This window comes from Corvus kubaryi, unplaced genomic scaffold (assembly GCF_017639235.1).
Source record: "Corvus kubaryi isolate FWS band 111438036 unplaced genomic scaffold, C.kubaryi_AGA036_p1.0 138, whole genome shotgun sequence".
Lineage (NCBI taxonomy): Eukaryota > Metazoa > Chordata > Aves > Passeriformes > Corvidae > Corvus > Corvus kubaryi.
The window spans coordinates 1,206,483-1,229,883 of NW_024580672.1; the positions used below are offsets into that span (position 1 = coordinate 1,206,483).

The following is a 23,401-nucleotide window of genomic DNA, read 5'->3' on the forward strand; positions in this document are numbered from 1 at the left end:
TTTGCTTCATTTCTTTTGGGTTTATGACTAAAGGTGTTCCCTGGAAGTTGCTGTGTTTAGTTTGTTCTTCACAGTCTCTTTGAAATGGTCTATGTGTGTGAGGGATTCTCCTTTCCATGTCTGTTACACTTTGAAAGTATCCTAGAGAGATGGGAGGTAGGGCCAAAGGTTGACATTCCATGAGCTGGCGAGAAGAAAGAAAAGGAGAGAGCCCCCTGAACAAAAAGTCAAGGATGACTAATGGTCAAATGTAAACGGTATTCTTGGAAAATAAATTATGCTTATGTTAGTTGATTGACATGTAAACTTTATTTATGCCGAGCCTAATGATACCAAAGCAAATGCATGCTTTGTAGAAGTGACATTTTAACATTTTAGGTTTATTAAAATTATAATTTATGTAGTAACTGGGGGTTTTGTAAGTGTTTGTGCTCCTGTGTTCTGTCAAAGACTGAGTAGAGCATGGTAGCTTTATAAGCACAGCAAAAAGGAGCATAACTATTTGCAACCAGTATATCAGTGATGTTGTATTCATCCAAGCAGAATGTAATAAGAATATTTTAAATGCCCTTTGCAAAGTCCTATGGATTCTTAGTGAACAGAGATGTTAGATTCTTGCTTGGACTTAGAGTAAAGTTTAACTTCATAGGAAAATACTCAAAATATTTTTTCATACAAGGATAAACAGTGCATATATACTGTGTAGCTGCGTTGTGCTCTGTTTATACTGACTGTGTAATCAAGATCATTTGCTACAATTATGATATTCACAATTATGAGGGTAATCATCAAAGCTCTTGTCTTGATCATTTAGAGGCCATTTTAATCCTCATTGAAGAAGTACAATCTAAATGTACTTTTTGTTTAATGTAGCTGCTTTTACTTCTGTCATTTTAATGTTTCCTTGTTTTAAAAATAGGTTCTTCGAGTAACTTGCAATACAGAACAGAACGAATTAAGATCCCTTTAACACCAAGATATCCAAGGTCCATGATGGGCTCTGACAGAGGTGAATTATTTCATAAGTAATTTTAATCGTACTGTTTTCAGTATAACTGATACAAAGCCCTTGCAGTTGTTAAATCAGGTTGCTCCACGATCTAAGTAGGACAATTTTATTAAGATTACAAAATCTGTATTTTGCCGGGGAACCGTTAAAAAAGAAAAGAAACTTCCACTAGAAAGTTGTTTTTTTCTGATAGTTGACTTGAGTACATGGCACACTGAGTAAAAGTGTAGACAAAAGTAAGAATAAGCATTGCTGTATGATAGTTGTCATTTCTTCTAGAATGATGCCTTGAAAATTTTAACAGTGAGATAACTTGCATTTCTTTTTTCAGTCTGTAAGTATATCATTTACTTACGTTGTATCACTGATTGTAAATTATACTATTTGAAATGCAGTGAAAATATTCCAGTACTTCGCTCAAAATTGCCTGGTGGAAGATGTTTAAAGACAAGCAGTAGTTGGAGTGCTGTGGAATCAGGAGTTTGCTGTCAGCAATCAGCAACTCTTCACTGCCATCATCGCTCAAATGTTCTGCAGCCTTAATGTATTGTATGCAGTGCTTTTCCTAACTGGGCAAATATAATTCTTAAAAATAGCTTTCATTTGTGATTAATAATTTGAGTTTATTTTCTCTAGCTTTTGAAAGGGAGCAAACTGTCAGGGCACTTGTTTGGTAGATTACTTACGGAGCGGACAACCAGGGTAAAGATGCAAACTAAGTCATGTCAAGCTTGTCTGAAATTTCAGAGCTTTCCTGTCCCTGTGTAGGATTCATGCTTGGGTTCTGTTATCTTTTTCAGGTGTTGCATAATATATCTCCTATGTAAAGGGAAGGGCTGCACATAAATATTTTATTTGGAAACAAACCTACATATTAGATTTTTATTTTACTTCCTTCCTGTCTTTTATTATTTTTCTTTAACGTGCTTTTCAGACATGCTCATGGTGTAGCTTGTCTGTAACGTTGTCTCCTGTTGAAAACGACAGTAGTTGTTTGCACACTTAGAGAGGATGGATTTAACACAGAGTCATTAAGGACAGTAAGTTTGCACTGTCTGAAATGAGTTACCTGGTCTGCCTAAGCCCATTACATGACTAACAGATAGTGAACAGACAGTCCTCTTTCTTGTCTCACATATGTGTGGTGTCTTTCACCGTGTCTGGGTAGATCTGCCAACTTATAACAGATGCAGGATACTAAAACTCAACTGTTGACTTTTCCTAGGCTCCTTGTCACACTCTGAATGTAGCAGTCCCAGCTTGATTACTCCTCCCCAGTCACCTCTTAACTTGGAAACATCTTCCTTCACCAGCAGCCAGTCTCAGAACTCCCTTTCTACATTACCGAGGATTTCCATTAGCCCTGTATCTGTTGGAGAACGTAGAAAAGATAGGTAAGGTCCCCAGGTTTTTTGTTTTTACTACAAAGGTGTCTGAGGAAATTTTGTGTGTTGATTAGGCTGAAGGAATGTGAACATTTAATTTAAATGATGAATACGTAGGTGCAGAGGTGCATCTCAGGTCCTGTTAATTGCATGGTTTTATTTTCTTTAGAAAGTATATAAGTGATCCTTTTGTGGATTTTAAGAATAAGTGATTTCATAAAGGTTTTGTTTCTTCCATGTTAGATTAATGGCCACACCAAGTAAGAGCAGCCTAAATTGGAATACACCCTTTCAGTTCAACATGCTTATTTATGGTAGCCTTGTTCTGTAGTCTGGAAATCTAAACAAAATTAAGACTTAGTAACGTCTGATAGCTAAATATCAGGTGCCTTAGCATTGCAGAATATGTGCTCTAACCACTGTGCCTTGATTCCATATAACCAGATAACGTGAAAAATCGAGTGCATAACTGTGGAAGAACATATCCCTATGTACAGATGCAATTTTACTGCTCTGACTGATCCCTTTGCCTGTACCTGGACCACAGCTATAATAGCGTTCAGTTTATGTGTAGCTGCTTGCAGAATTTGAATCTAATGTGATAGCTTTCTTAAAAACATGTGCTTTGTGTTTAATGACTATATTTTACAATGAATATTTCAAAGATACGTTGCTTATAGTATCAGTCTTGGACATCTGTTTTCATTTTATCATGATCTGGCTAGAGCGCATATATGAAAAAGTTTACACAAATTCAAAGCAGAGAACAGTAAGACACAAATTTGAATCAGACTTTTATTTCCAATAAGGCAGCTAAATGCCATTCTGGCAGTGTAAAGGAGCTCCCATGTGTTGAAATAGGTTACATTTATGTGGAGTTCAACACCCCTTTGTATGCGTGATTTCTGTAAAAACACTGACCACAAGAAATGTGAATGGTAAAGTCATAAGGATATTCTGTATTCTAACCTTTCTGGTAGTAATAAAAATGTATTCATAGAATGTTACATGAAACTTTTGTTTTCTTTGAAGATTTTGTGACTAAGTTATCGTAGCAATTCTAGAATGTTTTGTGTACAAAGAACAGTGTTATTTTGAAAGGAAATGTAGAGAGGTTTTTGTGAATTTTCATTCTTACTTCAGTGTGACTTCTGTACTACATGTACTCAACTTGTGTTCTTGTATAAATGTTCCTCTGATTGTCACTTGCAAATTCCAAGTCAGAATGTCTTTTCTCTTTCACGACTAATGATGTGAGTGTTCAGCTGAACAAGCTGGGGTTTTGACACTCCTATATTTTTGTGTCTTTGAGCACAAGATACATGTTCTGATCTCTGGGAAATAACAATTTTTGTTAACGTTGATCAGATTATTGAAGTACATCCAGGTTCCAGCCCCATTACTCTTGCTGTGCTACTGTATAGTCTGAATTCACTTTCTAAAAAGAGTATAATTCTAAGGTTTGGTGTTGGATTTTTAAAACAAAACAAACTATTAAACAGTTCTCAGCTTAGGAAAGTAGCTACTTATATCTGTCCTAAGAAATGTTTAAATTTTGGGGGTTTTATAAGCTTTCTGTTTCCCACAAAATACAAAACTGGCTTTTCCCCAGATAAAATTAATAATAATATAGAAGGGGAAAAAAAATCAATGTTTCTGTTTGTTCTGTTGATTTTAATTTAAATGAAAATTAAAAGATCTTAGCAGTTAAGACTTTTTCTCTATTCCATGTCTAGGGATCCTGGCAGGCAGTCTGAATATTATAGAAAAATGCTTAGCTTGATTTTGATAGCACTGCTTATCAAGTAAAACATCTTTTTAATGTTATCATTCTTTTTTACTTTATTACTGATTTGCTATACAGGCATAGTTATCTGTCATTCTGTACTTACTAGAATTCTCAGATAGGATCCTGTGTAATTTGTATAGGTTTGATTCCTTCTTATTCCAATACAAAGCAAACTAACTAAAAATGGGTGTGGTAGATGAAAAAGCAGAAAAGTACAATAAACAAAGCTCAGAAAGATGCAGTTTTAGTTTTTAATGAGATAATATATCTTGGTAAATTTTGTGACATATGAAGAACCTTCATATAACATTGCTTACATGCTCATAAGTGAGTGAAAAAAAAATCAGTTTTCTGCAAGTTACCAGAATTTAATTAGTTTAGGTTACATGCAAAAAATGTGAACATCAGTATTAAATTCAGTACATTGGTAAGCAATTGCTGAGGGCATTACCTCTAACAGTGGTGTAAGATAACTGTGTTCCAGACTTGCATTCATGCCAGCAGCCAACAGTTTTTATCTCATATGCATTAATAAGCTGGCAAACTATTACACCTCTGCTGCAGAAGGCTACCACAAGGATCCCTTCAAAGTCTGGCAATGTGCATAGTTATGAAACAATGTCCCCTTCCCTCTGCCCCCAGCTCCAAATCCTACTTTTCCAAAAAATATCCTTCCTCAGCCTCACTCACTGCAGTGGTAGTGAGTGAAGTCCAGTTAACTCTTCTTGTCTCTGAACAGCACAATAAAGTAGTTTAAACAGTTGGCACAATTTAGAGAACATCTCTATGGCATAATGAAATGCTAGGAAAGAAAACATTCAAATTAATGCATGTCAAATGCAGTATAGTGGTATTAAAATAAAAAATACACCACACCTGGTGCCCAAGCTGTTTCATTCACAGTGAGCTCAACTGTTAACACCTGGTGATGCCTCTTGCTGTGTAGACATTATTAAGTTTATAATAGTAGGAACCAGGACTTTTTAGAAGACTACTGTTTGTTTATACACATCATGAATGGACCAGCCCTATTTGTATAGGTGGATACATCCCAAATACGGGGGGAGGAAAGGGGAATGTATCAGGGTTTTCTTTTGTATAGGCCATTTTTTTGTTATACTTTCTGGTGTCTTACTATTGTTTGTCTTGTTCTAAGTGTTCTTGTCTTCTCAAATCTTCTACATCTTTCAGATATCTGTTCCGTAATAGGTCTTTTCTGAGAATCCCTGTGGCTCCTAGGCCTAGGTTCTCATCACTAAGGAGTTTGAGGTTGGCCTGATCTAAGGTTGTCCTTCTCAAGCAGTATTGCGCACTTTGTGCTTTTTTTACGTTTGGATAATTGCCCTGAGGAGAATTTGCATGGTAATTGTAATGCTACCATGCAAACTGCTGTCTTAATGGCTTGAGTTTGCAACTGCTTAATTTTCATTACTAATTTATGTCTCCCAGCATACAAATATGAAATATGATATTTGTGCTTTGTTGTCCTTTGGTTTACCACCTTATTATTCATTAAGTTTATTTTCACTGGCAATGAAGACTCCCAACATTTGTATTTGTAATATACCCTTCTGGAATATGGTTTGACAATGACATATTATATACAATGGTTCAATTCCTTTCATATAATATGCATCTGGAAGCTTCTTTCCTATCAACTTCATGACCATACTATTTATAATTCGTATTTACCATCATTTTTAGAGCAGTCGTGTACCTGCTATACATTTACTTCTGCCCCTGTACATTGCATGATGTTAAGGGAATGCATTTAAGACAGTTGACAGTTAGTGGGTTTTTTAAGTAACTGTTTAAAACTATTTTATTATTACAGTTCAGACAGGCATAAATATTGCATGTAACTTTGATATTGTGGTGGTTCAAGTGCAATTTTTTTCTAAATCAGTTTTACCTATCTCCTCTAAAAGGCCCTACATGGAAGAGCCACGCCATGTTAAAGTGCAGAAGGGTTCTGAGCCACTCGGGATTTCCATTGTGAGCGGAGAAAATGGTGGAATATTTGTCTCTAAAGTAACAGGTGGGAGCATTGCCCATCAAGCTGGCCTTGAATATGGTGATCAGTTACTGGAGGTAATTGTTTGCTTACTATTTCTAAGGTTTAATAAATCAGTTTGTATGACTGCAGCCATAACTGCCTTCCCCAAAAAGACTGTGTTGGGAAACCTTGTGCACTGTGAGATGTAGCAAAGAGTACTCTCTATTGTAATATTCCATGATTGTGACTGTGACTTTTTTCAGCCTTTATCATAAAAATAATGTCTTTTGATGATATACCTACCTCCCATCTTATATAGATATAATTCAGTTTTAAGTTAGTTTCAGTACTTAAAACAAAAAAGTCCCAACACCGTACTCTGCCTGATGAGGTGAGTACATTTTCAAGCAGCTGGCTTTTACTGAGCTTCATGCTGTTGTTGCTGTGCCATAGCCTTAGCTAAGATACCTGGTTAAAAAATTACTCATGCAGGCTCAATGATGTTTCTGCCTACTGTGTTAGATAAACACACAGAATAGCATTTTGTAAAGCACAGACCTGCTTTGTAAATGTAGCATCATGTTAAAGCACCTTCTGTTGCACAGTGTTTCTCATACTAAAATAGACCTGAATAGATCTGAATTTATCTTTAAATTCTGAATTTACTCAGATTGGTGATCTGAATCAACTTGTATTTAATCAGTGATATCAAATCATAGCACAGCTCAGAATACATATGTCTTTTAACAGTGAAAATACTGTTAAACTCCTTGTCAGGTTACCAAATACTTGAAAATTCTGATGATTCCTTCCAAGGAATAAACCCTAGGAATCACTGTCTAGCAACATTTTCATTCTCCTATTTGCTCCAGTGGGATTAAGTGAGCATTTAGACATTAAACTAATTAGGACACTGAAAGAATGAGTTTGCTAGTTTTGCTAGTTTGAAAACTTGACATTCTGGTTTGTGCAATTTTTCCATAGTTTAATGGAATAAATTTGAGAAATGCTACAGAGCAACAGGCTCGGCTAATCATTGGGCAGCAGTGTGACACCATCACCATTCTGGCTCAGTATAACCCACACATGTATCAGCTTGGCAATCACTCACGGTCAAGGTAAGGCTGGCTAGACTTGGGAAAAACTAGCTCTTCTGTCCACACAATTATTTAGCTAGTACTAACTTCTGTACACTTAATATATTTGCAAACATGAGCACATGTGTGCTGATAAGTGTAACTGCTTGCAAAAGTAATGTATGAATGCATGTTTGTCAAAAGAAAAATGATGCATCTAAATATATTCTCTTTTATTTAGGCATAATCCTTAAATATACTAAACTAAAATCCAAGGTTACTTCTTCCTAGGATTATGACATTTTAATACTTCAAATTTTTTTTACTTTTTTTTCCATGATTGGAATTTCCAGTATTAATTAGAGAAGGCATATGACCTGGTGAAATTACCCATCCTACTTTGATGCATGATCACACCTCAAAAGAGAGCTTTGTCTTTCTCTTAGATTTATGGTGAACGTATGTTTTTTGGCATGCTCATTTGAGTTATTTGGTTTGTGTTTTATCTCCCTTACTTTAAAATTGACTTACAGCCAAATTAAAAATTTTGAGTGGAAGATATTTGGCATTAACCCACCAGTCTTTTATTCTGGTTTTTTCCCCTGTCATAGTTCTCGCTTAGAACCTGTGAGTAATCATTCCACCCCTCAAGGCAGCGGAGCTGCAACGCCTGACAATCATTCCGTAATCGACACTGTGAGCGAGCAGGATGAAGGAACAATGACACCACCATCCAAACAAACCACTCCAACTACAAGTCCCCGGAATTCCTTAAGGTAGAGAGTAAAACTTTTGTCTTAAAGGAAAGTAAATGGTCAGGGTGGATATGAAGAGTATTAAAAAATGAAGTGTACTTCTGTGAATGCTGTGTCTGGTTGAAATAAGTCAGCAGACAAGTTAAGTGGACCCCAGAATATAAATGTGCATGTTTTCAGACTGTTTCTGAAACATGAGGTCTGCAAGGAGTGAAGAAAGTTTTCTGCAAGATTGGTTTAGTTGGAAAGGTGACCTATTATAAATAATATTTATATAAATATATATTCTTCAGATGGCAGGTTGATTTTCTGCAATGCAAGTTTTTAACAGTATGCATGTTACTTCTTTCTGTCAAAAGGGGCCCTGTGGACACAAACAAAAGGACCCCTGAACCTAGAATTGTTGTTGTTAAAAAATCCCAAGTCGATCTTGGAATCCAAATATGTGGTGGAAACCTGTATGGAATATTTGTCTCAGATGTGGATGATGATAGCCCAGCAAAAGGACCTGATGGGCTAGTCTTGGGTGACATGATACTTGAGGTAAGCACTTCAGAAATGTCTGCAGTGTGCTGATGAATGGCTGGGATGGTATAAAGAGGGAGGAACCAAGTGCTGTGCTGTGCTGTCCCACAGTGTGGAATATTCCATGAATTTTGAGTTCCTGCCACAAAACCCAGGTAGGACTGGTCAGAAAGAAAACTTGCATTTTGGCTGCAGCACGTGAAGAGCTGGATGACGTGAACCTGGAGAACTATCACTGTTGATAGCACAAGATTCCCCAAAGTTTGAAAGGATTCACATATGTCTACCTGTAATTATTAACACCTGCTCCCTTCATCTAAATGGGAAGCTTGGAATTCTGTATGTAGGAGAAAAGCAAGGATATGAAAGATAGTGTAAAACAAAGAACAGTATTGATCTTACCTCTATGAAATTTTAAAGAGAGTTTAGGGAAAACCATTTTGTCAGTGATAGAATCACGGACACAGACCAGCAGGAAATCTGAATCATTTATTCAAAGGAATGAGCTGGTTTTATACACTTTCTAAGACACAGTATTTCCTTATATGGTGTGACCTATCCCATGTTGCCACATCAGCAGCACACTTCTTTCTATGTGGTGATCACGCACTGCTCACCCATCCGCCAGCTCCTGGCAGGCTGCTCTCAGTAGGGCTCTGCCATGTGACACCTCCTCCCCCCAGGGTCCGGTGGAGACAAACCTCTGTGTGCCACCATGTGCCTCTGCAGGCAGGTTTTATAGCTCACAACCCAATTCTCTCTTATAATTCCCCATACCATATATTGTGTCTTTGACTCCGCTTTCTGTATCTGAAATGAGAATATTTACTTGCTTGTGAAGACTGTTAAGGTGATAAACACGTCTGTATGAGCTTTTCAGATACAAGTGGGCATTGACACTTTCCCATTGAACTTCTAGTATCTAGATTTTGCTTTGTAATCATGTTTGACCTCCTTCAGACTACTTGCTATCCCTAAATATATTAATTTTTTTTCAGTGTGAATTTTACGATTCTCAGATTACACTTGGAAAACTTTTTCAAGAAGTGCTCTCTCACAGTACCTCTCTGCTGTTTGCACTCGAGTTTTTTGTTTTCCACTGTAATGTCTCAGTCTCCTGCTAGACATCTTAAGGTACTAGAGTTAAGTGACAAGACTTATGTATATAGAACCTGCAACTGAGAAAAACAAAATCATTCTGCATGTTTTACAAGCTCACCTAATTCTATTTCTTGTTAAAATACAATTTCACATCTAAAGGTTTCTTTTTATGTTTTGCAGTATGGGTCCATTGACATGCGAAATAAAACGGCTGAGGAAGCCTATCTTGAAATGTTGAAGCCTGGAGAAAACATCAAAATAAAGACTCAATACAGAATAGAAGAGTTTAATAAGATAAAAGAGCTTCCTGGAGATGGATTCTACATCAGGTATTTGAGCATGACTGGTAATGACAGCATAAGGCTGTTAGGATAATGTGCTGACCATCATGAAAGAGAGAGAGAGGACATTAGTTTCGCCAGGTTTTTTAAAATTTAGTTTACTAATTTATCCAGCTATTCTCTGACAGCGAGTACACAGTCTAGTATAGCAAGTCTTCACTTTTCACTCCTTGTGTGTTTTTGAAATTCAGTGTGTGCCACTAATCTGTTAAGTTTTTTCAAAAAAGGAGTGTTCTTCCCTTGAGTTGATAATAGACCACTTGCAGAGCCTGTTTGTCTTCCTTTCCAGAGCACTTTATGACCGTCTGGCAGAGATGGAACAGGATTTAAGCTTTAAAAAAGATGACATTTTATATGTGGATGACACTCTACCACAGGGAAATTTTGGTTGTTGGATGGCTTGGCAGCTAGACGAGAATGCTCAGAAGCTGGAAAGAGGACAGATTCCAAGTAAATACATGTAAGTGACCTCAGGTGCAGTATTCTTCTTTAAAAAGTATTTGTCTTTAAAAGTCTGACTAGTGAGACAGAAGACTTGTTTGCTTCTGTTCTTTCTGGGAGTTAGTAATTCTTAGATATGTCATTTTAGGGATGGCATATTTTAATATACATTGAATTAAGTATATTGCTCTATCAAGTTTGTTTTAATGCTGCTAAATAATAAACTAGAAATGAAAATGTCCTGGGGAGCATCAGGCACAGCATCACCAGCCATGATACTGTCAAAAAATTCTAAAAAGATAACTTTAAATACCAGCCACTTTGTCTGTTTTATTCTAGGATGGATCAGGAATTCTACAGGAGACACAGCATGTCTGAGGCTAAAGATGAAAACAGTTCATCTAAGACATTGTCAGCAGCAGCAAGGAGGTCATTCTTCAGAAGAAAGCATAAACATAAGCGAAGTGGTTCCAAAGATGGAAAAGATTTACTGGCTCTAGATACAATCAGTACAGACTCAATTCCTTTCTTGGATGGCAAGTACCTTTGTTATACTTGGGAGGGGTTTGCCTTTATTTCTCTTTCATTTTTAATCAGGTGCAGCACAGCACAACAAATAATGTTCCTTTCTAATTGCTCTGAATACAAATGGTGATAATTACTTTGAATAACATTTTTTTTTTTTTGTATTAAATTACAAGCCAGTGTGTTTCAAAATAATACTTTGGTAATTTCTTCCTAGACCTATTAGCATTGCTATTTCACACACAGAATCACACAGAATAACGAGGTTGGAAGAGACCTCTGAGATCGTCGAGTCCAACCCATGCCCTAACACCTCAACAAGACTATAGCACCAAGTGCCATGTCCAGTCTTTTTTTATTTCATTTGGAGAGGGAGATTCTTTTTGATATATAGTTTTGATCTTCAACTATTTAATTTCTGTCTTGGTTGCTTAGTCTAGACAGAAATCCTGTGCACCACTCAAAAACTTCACTTTTATTTCTTCACTCCTTTAGAAAAGTCATGTTGGTTACAATACTTACTTCCTTGTAAAAGCTCAACAAACCAAGCCAGAGATATCAAATACTGTGTATTTTTTTACACTTTTAGGGATGATTGGCGAAGGTGAGGAGTTCAATTTTTCTAAATGAACACTAGGTTCAATAAGAAAAATGTCTGTTTTCATCTGTCAAGTGGAAAAATCGCAGTAATGACTGACTGTATTTTGTATTTGTCAAGGTCCTTTGACCTTGCAGAGGTGGTCTTCTCATAATTCCTAGAAGGATGCTTCTGCTTGTTTGAGGAATGCCAGGAAATGTATACTTTTACAAATAAATGTCTTCTCTGTGTATAGATTCTGCAAGTTTGGCTTATCAGCGTGTCCAGAAAGTGGACTGTACCTCCCCTAGGCCTGTCCTTATTCTAGGACCTTTACTTGATGCTGTGAAAGACATGCTGGTCAAAGAATCCCCTGGAAAATTTTGCAGATGTCCTCTTGGTAAGTATGCAAATATAACTAATTTATTCATGCTTAGAATACGTGATAGTAATGTGTATAAATGAACAAAATGATAACACAAGCATGGATAAGCCCCCAAGGATCTGAACTTGCAGACATTGTCTTCTTAGCCTTGTTCTGTGCCTAAGGAATAGTAATGAAAGGGAATCTCTTCTATGAAACAGAGGTTATGAAAGCTTCCCAGCAAGCCATTGAACGAGGTGTGAAGGATTGTCTGTTTATTGATTACAAACGGAGGAGTGGACATTTTGATGTGACAACTGTAGCTTCAATAAAAGAGATAACAGAAAAGGTGAGTTAATTTTAATGCTGTAGTTCTTTGTACAATTTACATACTTATGTTGGGGGGGTGGGAATTTATGTTAGCAGTGTCATCCTTTAAGACGTTCTGAGAACTGTTCCCCAGGCAGCTAAATAAAATAAAACTTACCTTACTTTGTCATGTGACTATTTAAAGGAAGCTCAACTTCATAGAAACTAGAAATTCTTCTACAGTGTTATTAAATAAAGTTAGAAATAATTTTCTTAAATTCCATCCTCTACCCCCTCCAAAAAAGGATTTAATTTTTTTACCTATTCCATTTAATGCAGTCATATAGAATATAAACATCATCTGTAATCCTGGAGACAGATGTTACTTAAAGTCTGTTCATTGCTTACAGTTTTCAATCAAACCACATGGAAAGTCCTATTAATGCTTGTGTTTGCTTATGATTTCTGAAAGAGAAAATTAATAGGAATATTTAAATTTTGAAAAAATGTACTGCATATATTTCAATCTGAGTTTTCATTTCATTAGTTCTTCAAGTACTTTTATTTCTGTCAGTGCATGCTTTTGATACTATGAATGCAATTTCTTGCAATTTTTCATCTTTTGTCTTTTGTTATAAATCCTTTGGGTACAAATTGCTCAGTATTCCCAAAATGCTAAATGTATGGCAAAATTCTTTTGGGTTGCTATGATTTAAGTAAGGGAAGAAATGGGGGATTTGCATGTGTGCTTGTGCTCTTTAACTGAATGAGTGTTTTGCATTTACATTTGATCTTAGGATTGTCATTGTCTGCTTGACATCGCTCCTCATGCCATCGAACGGCTCCACAGTGTTCATATCTACCCTATTGTAATTTTTATTCGCTACAAAAATGCTAAACAAATCAAGTAAGTCTGTGAGGGGTATAGTTCAGGGATGCTTATTCTAGCTTAAAATAAGTCTGGTTTACTATTACTGTTTATTTCATCCAAGTCATCTTAAATCTCTTAAAGCAGCCACTGAGACTGGCCCAGTGCCTGGTGCTAATGACACCAAGGTTTGATCCTTGTGTGGGCCATTCACTGAAGAGCTGGACTTGATGATCCTTCTGGGTCCCTTCCAACTCAGAACATTCTGAGATTCTGTAAAATGGGGAAATTATTCCTCATAAAACCCACTGTGAGGTATATGGTCTTAACTTCATTTCAGTTGCATGACAGTTAAGTGAATCTTTCAAAGAAACCCATGGAGACCAAACTGAATGTCCTCCAGAAGGATCTTTCCTGCTAACCTTTCTAGCAAATTTTAAGACAGATATGGGTAAGATCCATTGAGGATTAAGTGTTGACCATGACAAAGAGCTGTTCTTCATCTTCTTAGAAGGGGAAGGGTGTGGATGCAGTGCCAATTGATTCATAACATCAGCTTTCCCACCTTCATTCTCTAGTAAACAGAGCAAGGGAAGCCCCTTTTTACCACATAGTGCATACACTGTGGTCTTCTCAGGCTGTGTTATTTCAGTAATTGTGAAATTCCTGCTTGAATATAGCCAGGAACAGAATGCATGAATTGCAAACCCCAGTCCATCCCTTGGTGTTTGAGAAAGCCTTTACACATTTTGATAGATTGATTTGACAAGAAGGAGCATAATCTTCCAACATGAATATTAAGAAACACTTTTGCTAAGAGATCTTACACTTGTGCTCTCTTCATATTTAAAGTTGAAGATTTCTTATATTCTTGATCTGTAGGTAAATTTGATTACTACCTATTTAATAAAGAAGATAAGTATCACTACTTCAAAGTAGAAACAGGACATAGAGCAATGAGGTGTATTTCATTACCACTATAGGATTGTGCACTTAAATGATAAATGGAAATGTCATGTCTTGACCTGCATTGGAAATGAAATGGTGACCATTACAGCTTTTTCTTTTTTTTGGAAAGTGACAGAGATGAAATGAATCGAGCAAGGATTTCTGGCAGTATAGGTTGCAGTGGCACATTGTCTCTGCTTGTTGTGAGCACCAAAAGTTTCTCCAAACATCCTTTGTAATACAGTACAGGTTCTATTGGCATTCTCTGAAATGCTCCACAGCAATGATAGGTTAGTTTAGTAATTATGTTTTTAAATAATTATTTTAGCATTTGTATTTTTCTGGTTTTTTCATATATTTTCAAGAGCTTGTATAATAGAAAAAGAGGCATCTCAAAAATGTGTCATATATATGATAACATGGAACTACTGTGTTTGCTTGATGCTTGATCCTTCACAAGCCCTTAGAGGAGCGGTACTTGAGCCCAGCTTTGTGTAGGGGGTACTGGCATATATATGAATTGATGACCCAATTCATATGAACAGGAAAAAATTATATTCTTTCCTCCTCAACTGTGTCCCAGTCTCTGAAACTTTAAAGAAATACTGTCTTGGTCTGACAGCAGATAAATTTGTTGGCACTGAAGTGATCCTGATGACTCTGCTGATACTGCTGAAACACAGTAGATGGCACTCTGGGCCTAGGAGTCTGCTTGCATGTGAATTAGCCTTTATTATGCACTCAACTAGAGGGACTCTTTTCAAGTCCATTAAAAAAATTACTCTTATACAAGGTGTTTCCTTTTTTTTTCTCTTTTGTTTGTTTTTTTTTTCAGAGAGCAAAAAGACCCAATCTTCCTGAGGGACAAAGTTACACAAAAACATTCCAAAGAACAATTTGAGACCGCTCAAAAAATAGAACAGGAGTATAGCAAGTACTTTACAGGTTAGTATTTAATCAAACTTTCAGCAGGAACACAGTGGTAATTTAATCCATTTGCACTTTAATTCAAAAGATCAATGTCCTTTCAATGAGCACCTTGGGTTTTTTCCTTCTGCCTTCCCTTTTGACAAACTGATGTTCTGTTATTTTATTTTACCAGGAGAGGAAATATCAAGATAGAAATCTTCCACATGTTTTTGTTCTGAATGTTATGAATCTTATGATCTAAAGAGGTTCTGAAAAGGTTTTATTACTAGCCAGTAGTTTAGAAACTATGGTCAAGATTTGACAATTTGACAGCGTTGTCAGTGTTATACCCTCTAAAGAGTACAAGGGGTTTTTTTTTTAATTGTAAAAATCAAACAAAACAACAGAAACCCCTTGTAGTTTAAATTAACAAATGGTGATTTCCAAAGGTCCATCCAACCCCAACCTTTCTGTAATTCTGTGTGATTTTGTGATTTGTGAGACATACTTTAAATGTTTCAACAATGGAAAAAAGATTGTCCAAGGTTTCTTGAGCATGCATTGTAATTTGGAATAATTAAATTCACCTTTAGAAGCCTTTTTAACTTCATAAAATTATGAAATCGGTCTTGGATTGTGTTTTTATCAGAGAAAGAAAACAGTGTCTGGAGACTGTTCATTTCAGAGTATATTTCCATGTGATTCCACATACCTAGAATTTTATTCCCAGTCTTTTGAATGTATCTTGATGTGCATGGCAACAAAACTTAAAAAAAAGAACAAACAGCCTAAACTCGCCAAAATCTAACTTTTCATCCCCTGAAAAATGGGATTCTTACAGAAATATTTTACTGAGTGCAGAGAGACAAAGGGGTGTGTTTAATTTAGAGCTCGCTCAGTGCATCCTGAGAGAAGCCACATGTTCTCAACAAAATCACTTACCTGTTATGTAATAGCCATACAAATGTTTTTACATAGTACATACTAAACTTTCGCAGAACTTGACATGCATGTGGCCAGATTGCATCACCACATGCTTCTTGTTTCGTCATTTGTGACATTTTAGTTTCACCCTGATAGTGGAAGTGGCACTCCAAGAGCAGTCCAAGAGCATCTTATGTGTATCTTCTCATATGCCCCATGGGAAGGGCCTCCTTCTGTTGGTGCCAGGTGCAGTGGACTCCAGCTGTCATCAACACTTCCAGATGCTGGTAGTCAGAGAGGGTTGGTGTTCAAATTGCACTGACATTCAGGCTTGTTGAAGTTATAGTGTTGTACATAAAATAAGCCTGTAGATAGGCATGCTGTACATGGTAGGTTAGTCATGGAGCTATAGGTCACACTCTCTCAGACCAGAGCTCTTTAACTACCTCATGAAGTTCACTTTTTGACCAATGGCTTTCAAGTTGACATTGTTTCCTCTATGAAGTTGTGAACAGTGTGTAATCTGAATCACTTCTTCCCTGCCATTTGTCACCTTTCATAGACCTTTTCAATTACTGTGTTCTGTATCCAAAGTCACCTGACATCATTAACTGTAGTATATATAGCAGAGCCAAATATTTTATGTTTGTGACGTCGTATTTTCTCTTTTGAAAAAGAAGAATTATGCCTTAAGCTGTATAAGACTTCCCATACCTTTTCAGCATTAGTAGTAACTGTGGCCAGAGGCTTTGCTGACGTATTTCTCAAGTCATGAAGTTCCTCTTTTTTTAAGTATTGAAGACAATCCTCCCATGTGTCAGTGTTGGCATTTTACTTTTTATGTTTAGCAAGGGTAGAATAAAAGGTGTTCATTTATCTTTTGAATTGATTTTCAGGGAGCTGCGTGCTGTTGTTCCTTGAATGTAGTTGGCGATAAGAATTGCAGTAGCAACCACTGCTGTTTAATTTAGCTCAGCGATCTGTGAGCTGCTCATAATTTACTTCTAATATTTGTAAATAGTGTCTAGTTGCTACAGCTATAGTCTCTATGTATATTACCCTGTAAATATAAAACTCTTAACAGCACATGTTGAACAGAGAAGGTTTATTATAGCAGGTTCTGACCATCTTTAGTCTTAAACTTTGCCACCTGATGCCTCTGAAAATAGTACATGGAGGCCTCTTACAAAACAGTTGTCTTAGTTGATTATAGCCATCAGTTCCTTGACTTCCCTGGATTGTTTTAGGAGCTAGCAGAAGAAACTGTGTATTGAATGCTTGACCTCTTTGCTCTGTTTATTTTTTTTTTTTTTTAAATAGAGCCATGCATCTGTCAGATACTGAGTTGAGTTGCTTAATTCTGATCTGTTGATAAACACTTTGCAGATAGATGCAGAAGACTGTTCTTGGTAATTAATTATAACTGTTCCAGTCTCATTTGTGTGTGTGGTTTCTTCTTCTCCAGGCACTGTCCAGGGAGGAGCCCTTTCAAGCATTTGCACTCAGATTATGACAACTGTCGACCAAGAACAAAACAAGGTCCTGTGGATCCCAGCTGGCCCACTGTAGATTTATTTTGCTGTGAAACTACTTTCCAGATGTAAATAACCAACTAACATTCTATCCAATGGACTCAGTTCATTTCTGTCTTTATAAAGATATCCATAAGTGATTTCTGTTTCATGAAGGGGAATGATAACACTGAACACCTGAGGACCTGATGAGGCATGTGGGAAGGGGTAGATCACTTCAGCAAGCTTGTCTCTTATGTCGTGCGTGTACACATGACAGGTTGTCACGAGGGTTGTGACCTGTATGTACTTGTCCATGAGTAATGAATTTAACAATGCTGCAAAACCCTGTAGAATGACAAGTTTACAAAAACCTTTTCAAAGTATTTGGTTCTTGCTGTTTACCTGAACGTCTTTTTGTTTTGTTTTGTTCTTTTTTTAACTCTGTGTCCTTTCACTTAATGAGGTAACTCTCCAAAATGGAGTGAAATTTCTGAGTATGAGTGGACAGTTTATGTACAATGTGACTCTTAGTTACAGTTTTGACCATTTCTAAGCACATTGTTGACTTGACAACCAGGTAATAATGTGAGATTGAATTGGTACACATTGGGAGTAAGCTCAAAAGGAAGTACACTCCTACACAGGGCAGACCACTGTTTGTATCCTGTCAATGCTTGTCTGTCAAAGATATCGTTTCTTGTTTTATGCATGAAGCTAATATTTAAACGTCATGATGTATCTGAGCAATCCAAGTTCAACATGTGTTGACAAATAATAATTTTTGGTTGTTGGGCCTGGATTAAGTACTGGTGGGGGAGAGTCATAAACTAGGCCTAGCATGCTGTGTTCTGTCACTTTTAGATACTGTAAATATGGAAAGCTTATGTTGGTGCAATTTTGCAGGGTAATTCTTAAGCTTTGTACTTCAGTGTGTAGCATTCACATAGACTGTTTTTATTTAAGAGCAGACACAGTTTTAGGGCTTTGATTAAAAGCCTTTAGAAAGGTACTTAATTGTTAGTGTTTTCACTGTCAGAAAATAAGTGATTGTTTAGTTTTGGTTGCAATACTTATTTACCTGTTGTACCAAACTCTATTATATCGGTTCCCTTTTTGGTTTTTTGCACTTCTGACTCTGTGTTCCTAACACAGGTTTTGTACCTGTTTCTTCTGTCTCTTGTGCCATGTTTCCTGGGTACTGTATTTTAATGGTTTTTAAAATATTATTTGAGTAGACCTGCTTCTCAGTCACTGTTTCTAACATTTCATTATGTAGGGTTTCTAGTTTTACACTACAGGCTGTAATTTTGCTTCTGTTTGCAGCTTTTATAATTAAAAAAAGGGATTCTTCTTGCACAGTTCTTCAAGAAAGATCTAAATTTAAATTCTGTTCTACAGTTGCTATTTTATGGTTCAAAATACTTTTTATAGCATTTATATAGTTATACACTATATAGAGTATTCTGAACTATAAAAACATCCAAAATATATATAGTATTTTATATAGTATTATACCATACTATTATAATACTGTATATATAAATTAATAAATATGAAATGGTATGGATGAATTAGTAGTCCAAGTACTTCTCATGGTGAGGGACAGAAGTTTTTTGTTTATCTTAATTTTTTGTTTGTTTTGTTTGTTTTTTAAAGTTTGAGATCAGAGTAGGCTCCAGTGGTACAACTGAAACAGACAGGTACTGTTCTGACATGGATTTTTCTGTACTAAATGAAAATGTCACTTTGTATCAAAAAAAAAAGTTAAAGAAACTGATTACTAAATAAAGGTCAATTTCTGTAACTTCACTTGTGTGTAATGGGTGCATAGAGCTCATGCTCTTTTTGACTCTGTTTAATTGAGTCCTCATATAAGGTTTTAATTTCTGACTAAAATTGGCATATCCACCTGATAGTTTCAGATATCCACCTTGAGAAGAGCAAGTTTGTTTTGTGCTCTTGCCTATCCTTGAATGCATAAATACCAGAGATGTTCAAAAATTGCAGGACACAAGAAGTTAGGTGTTTTGTGTTAACATTTTTAATGTTCTGGCCCATTGGTGTTAAGGAGTTCAAATGGAAATGCAGTTGATTGGATGGAGGCCTTAACTGAAGAGTGAGTATATCACTGGTATTTTCAAGGGAGAGTCACTGGGGAAGAATGTGAATATTAGCTTAAAAGCACATTGTAGAATACTCTCAGCTTTTACACTTCAGACAGTCCAGCCTCTTTTGTTCATTGAGTTATCTGAAAGCTTAGGGAAGGTAATTATTATGTACTAACTTTTCTATTTTATCAGTTTCTTTATTCTCAGATGCCAAATAGTCAGCTTCAGCATGAACCCAGTTGATGAATGGCCAAGTCTTGTAATCTGCATAACTAGTAATAGCCTTTAGTCGTAAGACAGGACTTGCACCTTATCTGCTCTTGAAAAACCACACCGTGGTAGTGTCATCTAACAGAGGATGAAGAAAATGAGAATAGGCAGGTTCTGGCAGGTCAGTAACAGCCATGCATTGCATATCTTCTGATCACAATAAAGTAGAACTGAAGTCATGATGGAACACTAGAAAGAGATGCCTTTAGCTCTGATCAGGAGTTTCCTGATAGACCATTTTGCTTTATATATTACATGCTGGAGATAGATTTAGCCCCTGTTCTGGAAAGAGTAATTTTGTCCAGATGTTTAAATAAAGAAAGTAGTTATGTGGGTATTTTAAAAATAGTTTTGAAATAGTAAAGTTAGAAACAAAAAGTCTTGAAAATTTCACCCTTACGCTTTTAAGCCATCACTGAGCATGTGTGGCTGCAGGTAGAGTTAACTAGAAATCAAAATCTTTGCACTTTATTTTTCCACAGCTAAACTGACATAAAATGGCTGAAGATACTGCAGCCCATATATATGATTTGTTGTTAATATGTTGAGAAATGTCTACTTGCTTTCAAACCTTTGCATTCTGTTCACATTGACCTGAATTGCAGGGCAAGGGTTTGCCTCATCCAAAATTACACTGTGACAGCTGCCAACCTCTTCACCTCAGACAAGGGTTCTTTTTCAGTGCCCAATAAATTTGGAGGCCATATCATAGTCCTTTGTAGTGAATGCAAACATTGTCTTAAGCAGTCTTGAACAGCTCTCCTATGTCTGCCTCTGATGGATGTATTTGTGGTTAAAATACAGTCTTGTAATCTTTTCTAGACTTATGTTTAAGGCTCCATGTAATTTCTACAATTCTGTGCCTACACTTCACAATGGACAGTTTCTGTTAAAATAGTCTGACATTGGAAAAATATGCACTGGCTTGGAAACTAAAGAGATTACTGTGAAAAATACAGGTACCCAACAGAGCAGACTTTGGTCTTGTGCAACAACTAGTGAAGGTTCCAGAACTGCAATAGAAGCTGAACAGCAGAAAAAAGGTGCTTGGCCTCTTCCTGTAAATTTTCGTCTTTAGGCTGCTGTGCCCATGAGTGTAAGCGTTTCTTACTCATTTGATTGGGTTTTTTCCAACATGAACTCTGTGTCATTTTGTTTAGAAAATGTCTTGCTGTTCTTAGCTGAAAAAGTACATTTTTGATAACATTTGGTAGTAAACTTTTTAGCTATTCAGTTTGTCTTCCTTCACTGTTTGAATACTGAGAGATGTTCTTGCTAACATGACACAAATGATGTGAGCATGAATCCAAAAACCAGGGGAATAGGGGATCCTATTACTTAAGTGTAAAAGTACCAGCTTAATCTGGGATTGTTCAACTCTGTTTTAACAAACAATTCCTTACAGGCTTTTGTAAGAATAGTTCTTTTTTGTGTTTTCTATAATTTTAGATGAGGACTGTAACTTTATATTTAAGCAACTTCATAAGTTGTCTGTCTACATGGATGCTTTTCTTGAAGTAAACTGTGGATAAACTGTGGAAGCATACTGTGACTAAAGAAATTTTAAACATTTTCAGTTCTGGAATTATCTTGTAGACCTCCAGTGTGGAAAATATTTTGGGTTTTTTAATTTTTTTAATATTATTTAATCATATTACTTAACTCACTTGGAAAACAGTGAGAAGAGGTGTACTAAAATTTTTCAGATTTCCTTAGTTCTATTCAATTAAGCAATTTTAATTAATTTTCCTCTGCAAAATGCACCTGTTAAAGATGAAGAGGTTTTATCCTCCTGTGTGAAGTGTGAATTTCTAGGTGATTTTTTTTAACATAGATGTACACACAGGTTTTTAAAATATGAGTCTTTGTTCTAAAAATGTAGGAGGGGAAATGGCAGAGATACAATAACTGTTTCAAGAATCAAATCATAAAAATCTCTGTACTATATAGCCTAGTCACATCATATTATGGTGAATTATCTGTCATTGATACATTTTATTAACAGTATATTGTATGCTGAGTGTGTGTGTTCACTGTGATATTTTCTGTGTCTACCATATTGAAGAAAATTGCACCAATGGCTGAGGAAGCTTTCAAAGATACAGTCTCTTCATTTATGACCCTTTTCCTTCAGTGGCTCACGCTATAAAGTGTCCAAGAGCTAAAGTGCTTCTGCTGCTAGTTAAGAAAAACAAACAACCCAAGCCTGAAACAACAACACCCCCCACCCCTGCCAAGCCCAGTGCACAAAAGAAAACAACTTCCTTCCCACCAAACCCCACTTCCAGAGTATCCAGTTTGGCTTGCTTATGACTTCATGTCCTTCCTGTCTTCCTGAAGATACATTAGAATTTCTTAAAAAGACATACAGCAGTTTACTCTTAACTTAATTCACAAACATACTTGATATTTCTCTAGAATTAGAAACAAGTCTGTCAAAACGTTTAAATTTTTTCAACAGCTTGAAAAAAAATCTGTTTCTTGATAAAATCACACATTTGCAATGGCATTTTTTCTTTTAAAGTTTTTCTCAGTGCAAATCTTAATGACATTCCTTATGTAATATTCCTTATGCCCTTTCTCTGAAGGCAGACAATGATCAGCTTTCTGAAGATGGTGACTTCGATCTTCAGAGCAAGTGACCCTTTTTTTTTACAACTTTTGCACCGCATTTTGGTGCAGATTAATCTTACCTTGTTAGCAATAACAGCAATCAATTAAAATTATCTTTATTCCTTCTCTTGACAAATCTGTTTGGTCCACAAATGCTTACCATTTGAGTTTAGCAGTTGGCTCAATCATCAGATTTTTTCAACCAGGTTGAGATGAAATTTGTGGCCTACTGTGATAAACTTAAGGTATTAGGTTTCAAGCTTGTCTTTTTGGCTAGTGTAAGAAATCAAAGGCTGAAAATGCATTTTTTTTTCATCTAAATACATGCAAGGAATTTAAATGTGATTGTAAGTTTTATAGTTCTGTGGTGGAAATAACTGTTAGTTATAACATTTTGAGGGGATAATTCCAGCGAAGTCAGCCAGAAGAACCTAAGGTAAGAGAGAGAAAATGGCTCTCTGCTGTGAAAATAGGATTTGAGAGTGCCAGCAATTGCTCGTATCATTATAGTAACAAGTAGGTTTGTGATGCAAAGATGAGTAAGTGCAATTGCTGAAGAAACCCAACACATGGAGCTGAATTCCAGGAAGGTGATAAAAACTGCACGTCCTCAGCAATTGCCACAGTTGGTCCTGTGGTGGCAAATGCGTATCTCTTCTATCTGGGGTTGGCTGAACTGTGTGGCCTTGCAGAGCTTCTGGCTGCAAATGTATTTCTAGCGTTCAGATGAATTTTCATACTTTCATACCCTGACTTGTGCTGTAGTAAAAAATGTGTGGATAATAGCTGCAATTATAATGTGATCTGTTGAGACCTGCTCTGACTGATTTTCAGTTCAATTATTTAGAACTCATTTGTCAGGGTGGTACCACATATTTTGTGCCAGAGTGACTATTTTACAGCTGCAAAATAATTCAAGTCAAGTTGTAAAAATCAATTGGATATCCTCCCCCTCCTGGTCTTTACATGGCAGAGTTTCCTCAGAGCTGCAAGACTTGAACTCTCCTGAGTTCACTTGAATTCCTGTCTGATGCTGACACGGCTCTGCTGTCCT

General features: G+C 36.3%; 1 protein-coding gene across 6 annotated transcripts in view; it reads left to right on the forward strand.

The window, feature by feature from the left end:
• The window catches only part of DLG5 (discs large MAGUK scaffold protein 5), a 98,132-nt gene extending 78,967 nt beyond the window's left edge, over positions 1-19,165 (forward strand). For 3 of the 6 annotated variants that reach the window (XM_042018540.1, XM_042018541.1, XM_042018546.1), the window contains exons 20-34: positions 920-1,009; positions 2,235-2,403; positions 5,375-5,452; positions 6,112-6,274; positions 7,164-7,297; positions 7,867-8,031; positions 8,370-8,553; positions 9,817-9,965; positions 10,267-10,437; positions 10,758-10,954; positions 11,777-11,920; positions 12,106-12,233; positions 12,991-13,100; positions 14,845-14,954; positions 17,308-19,165. In XM_042018540.1, the coding sequence (XP_041874474.1) occupies positions 920-1,009; positions 2,235-2,403; positions 5,375-5,452; positions 6,112-6,274; positions 7,164-7,297; positions 7,867-8,031; positions 8,370-8,553; positions 9,817-9,965; positions 10,267-10,437; positions 10,758-10,954; positions 11,777-11,920; positions 12,106-12,233; positions 12,991-13,100; positions 14,845-14,954; positions 17,308-17,411 (2,096 nt within the window). In that variant the 3' untranslated portion in view covers positions 17,412-19,165. The remainder of the gene's footprint in view (positions 1-919; positions 1,010-2,234; positions 2,404-5,374; positions 5,453-6,111; positions 6,275-7,163; positions 7,298-7,866; positions 8,032-8,369; positions 8,554-9,816; positions 9,966-10,266; positions 10,438-10,757; positions 10,955-11,776; positions 11,921-12,105; positions 12,234-12,990; positions 13,101-14,844; positions 14,955-17,307) is intronic. The other 3 variants (XM_042018542.1, XM_042018545.1, XM_042018547.1) reach the window with 2 other exon arrangements.
• The last annotated feature ends 4,236 nt before the right edge of the window (positions 19,166-23,401 follow it).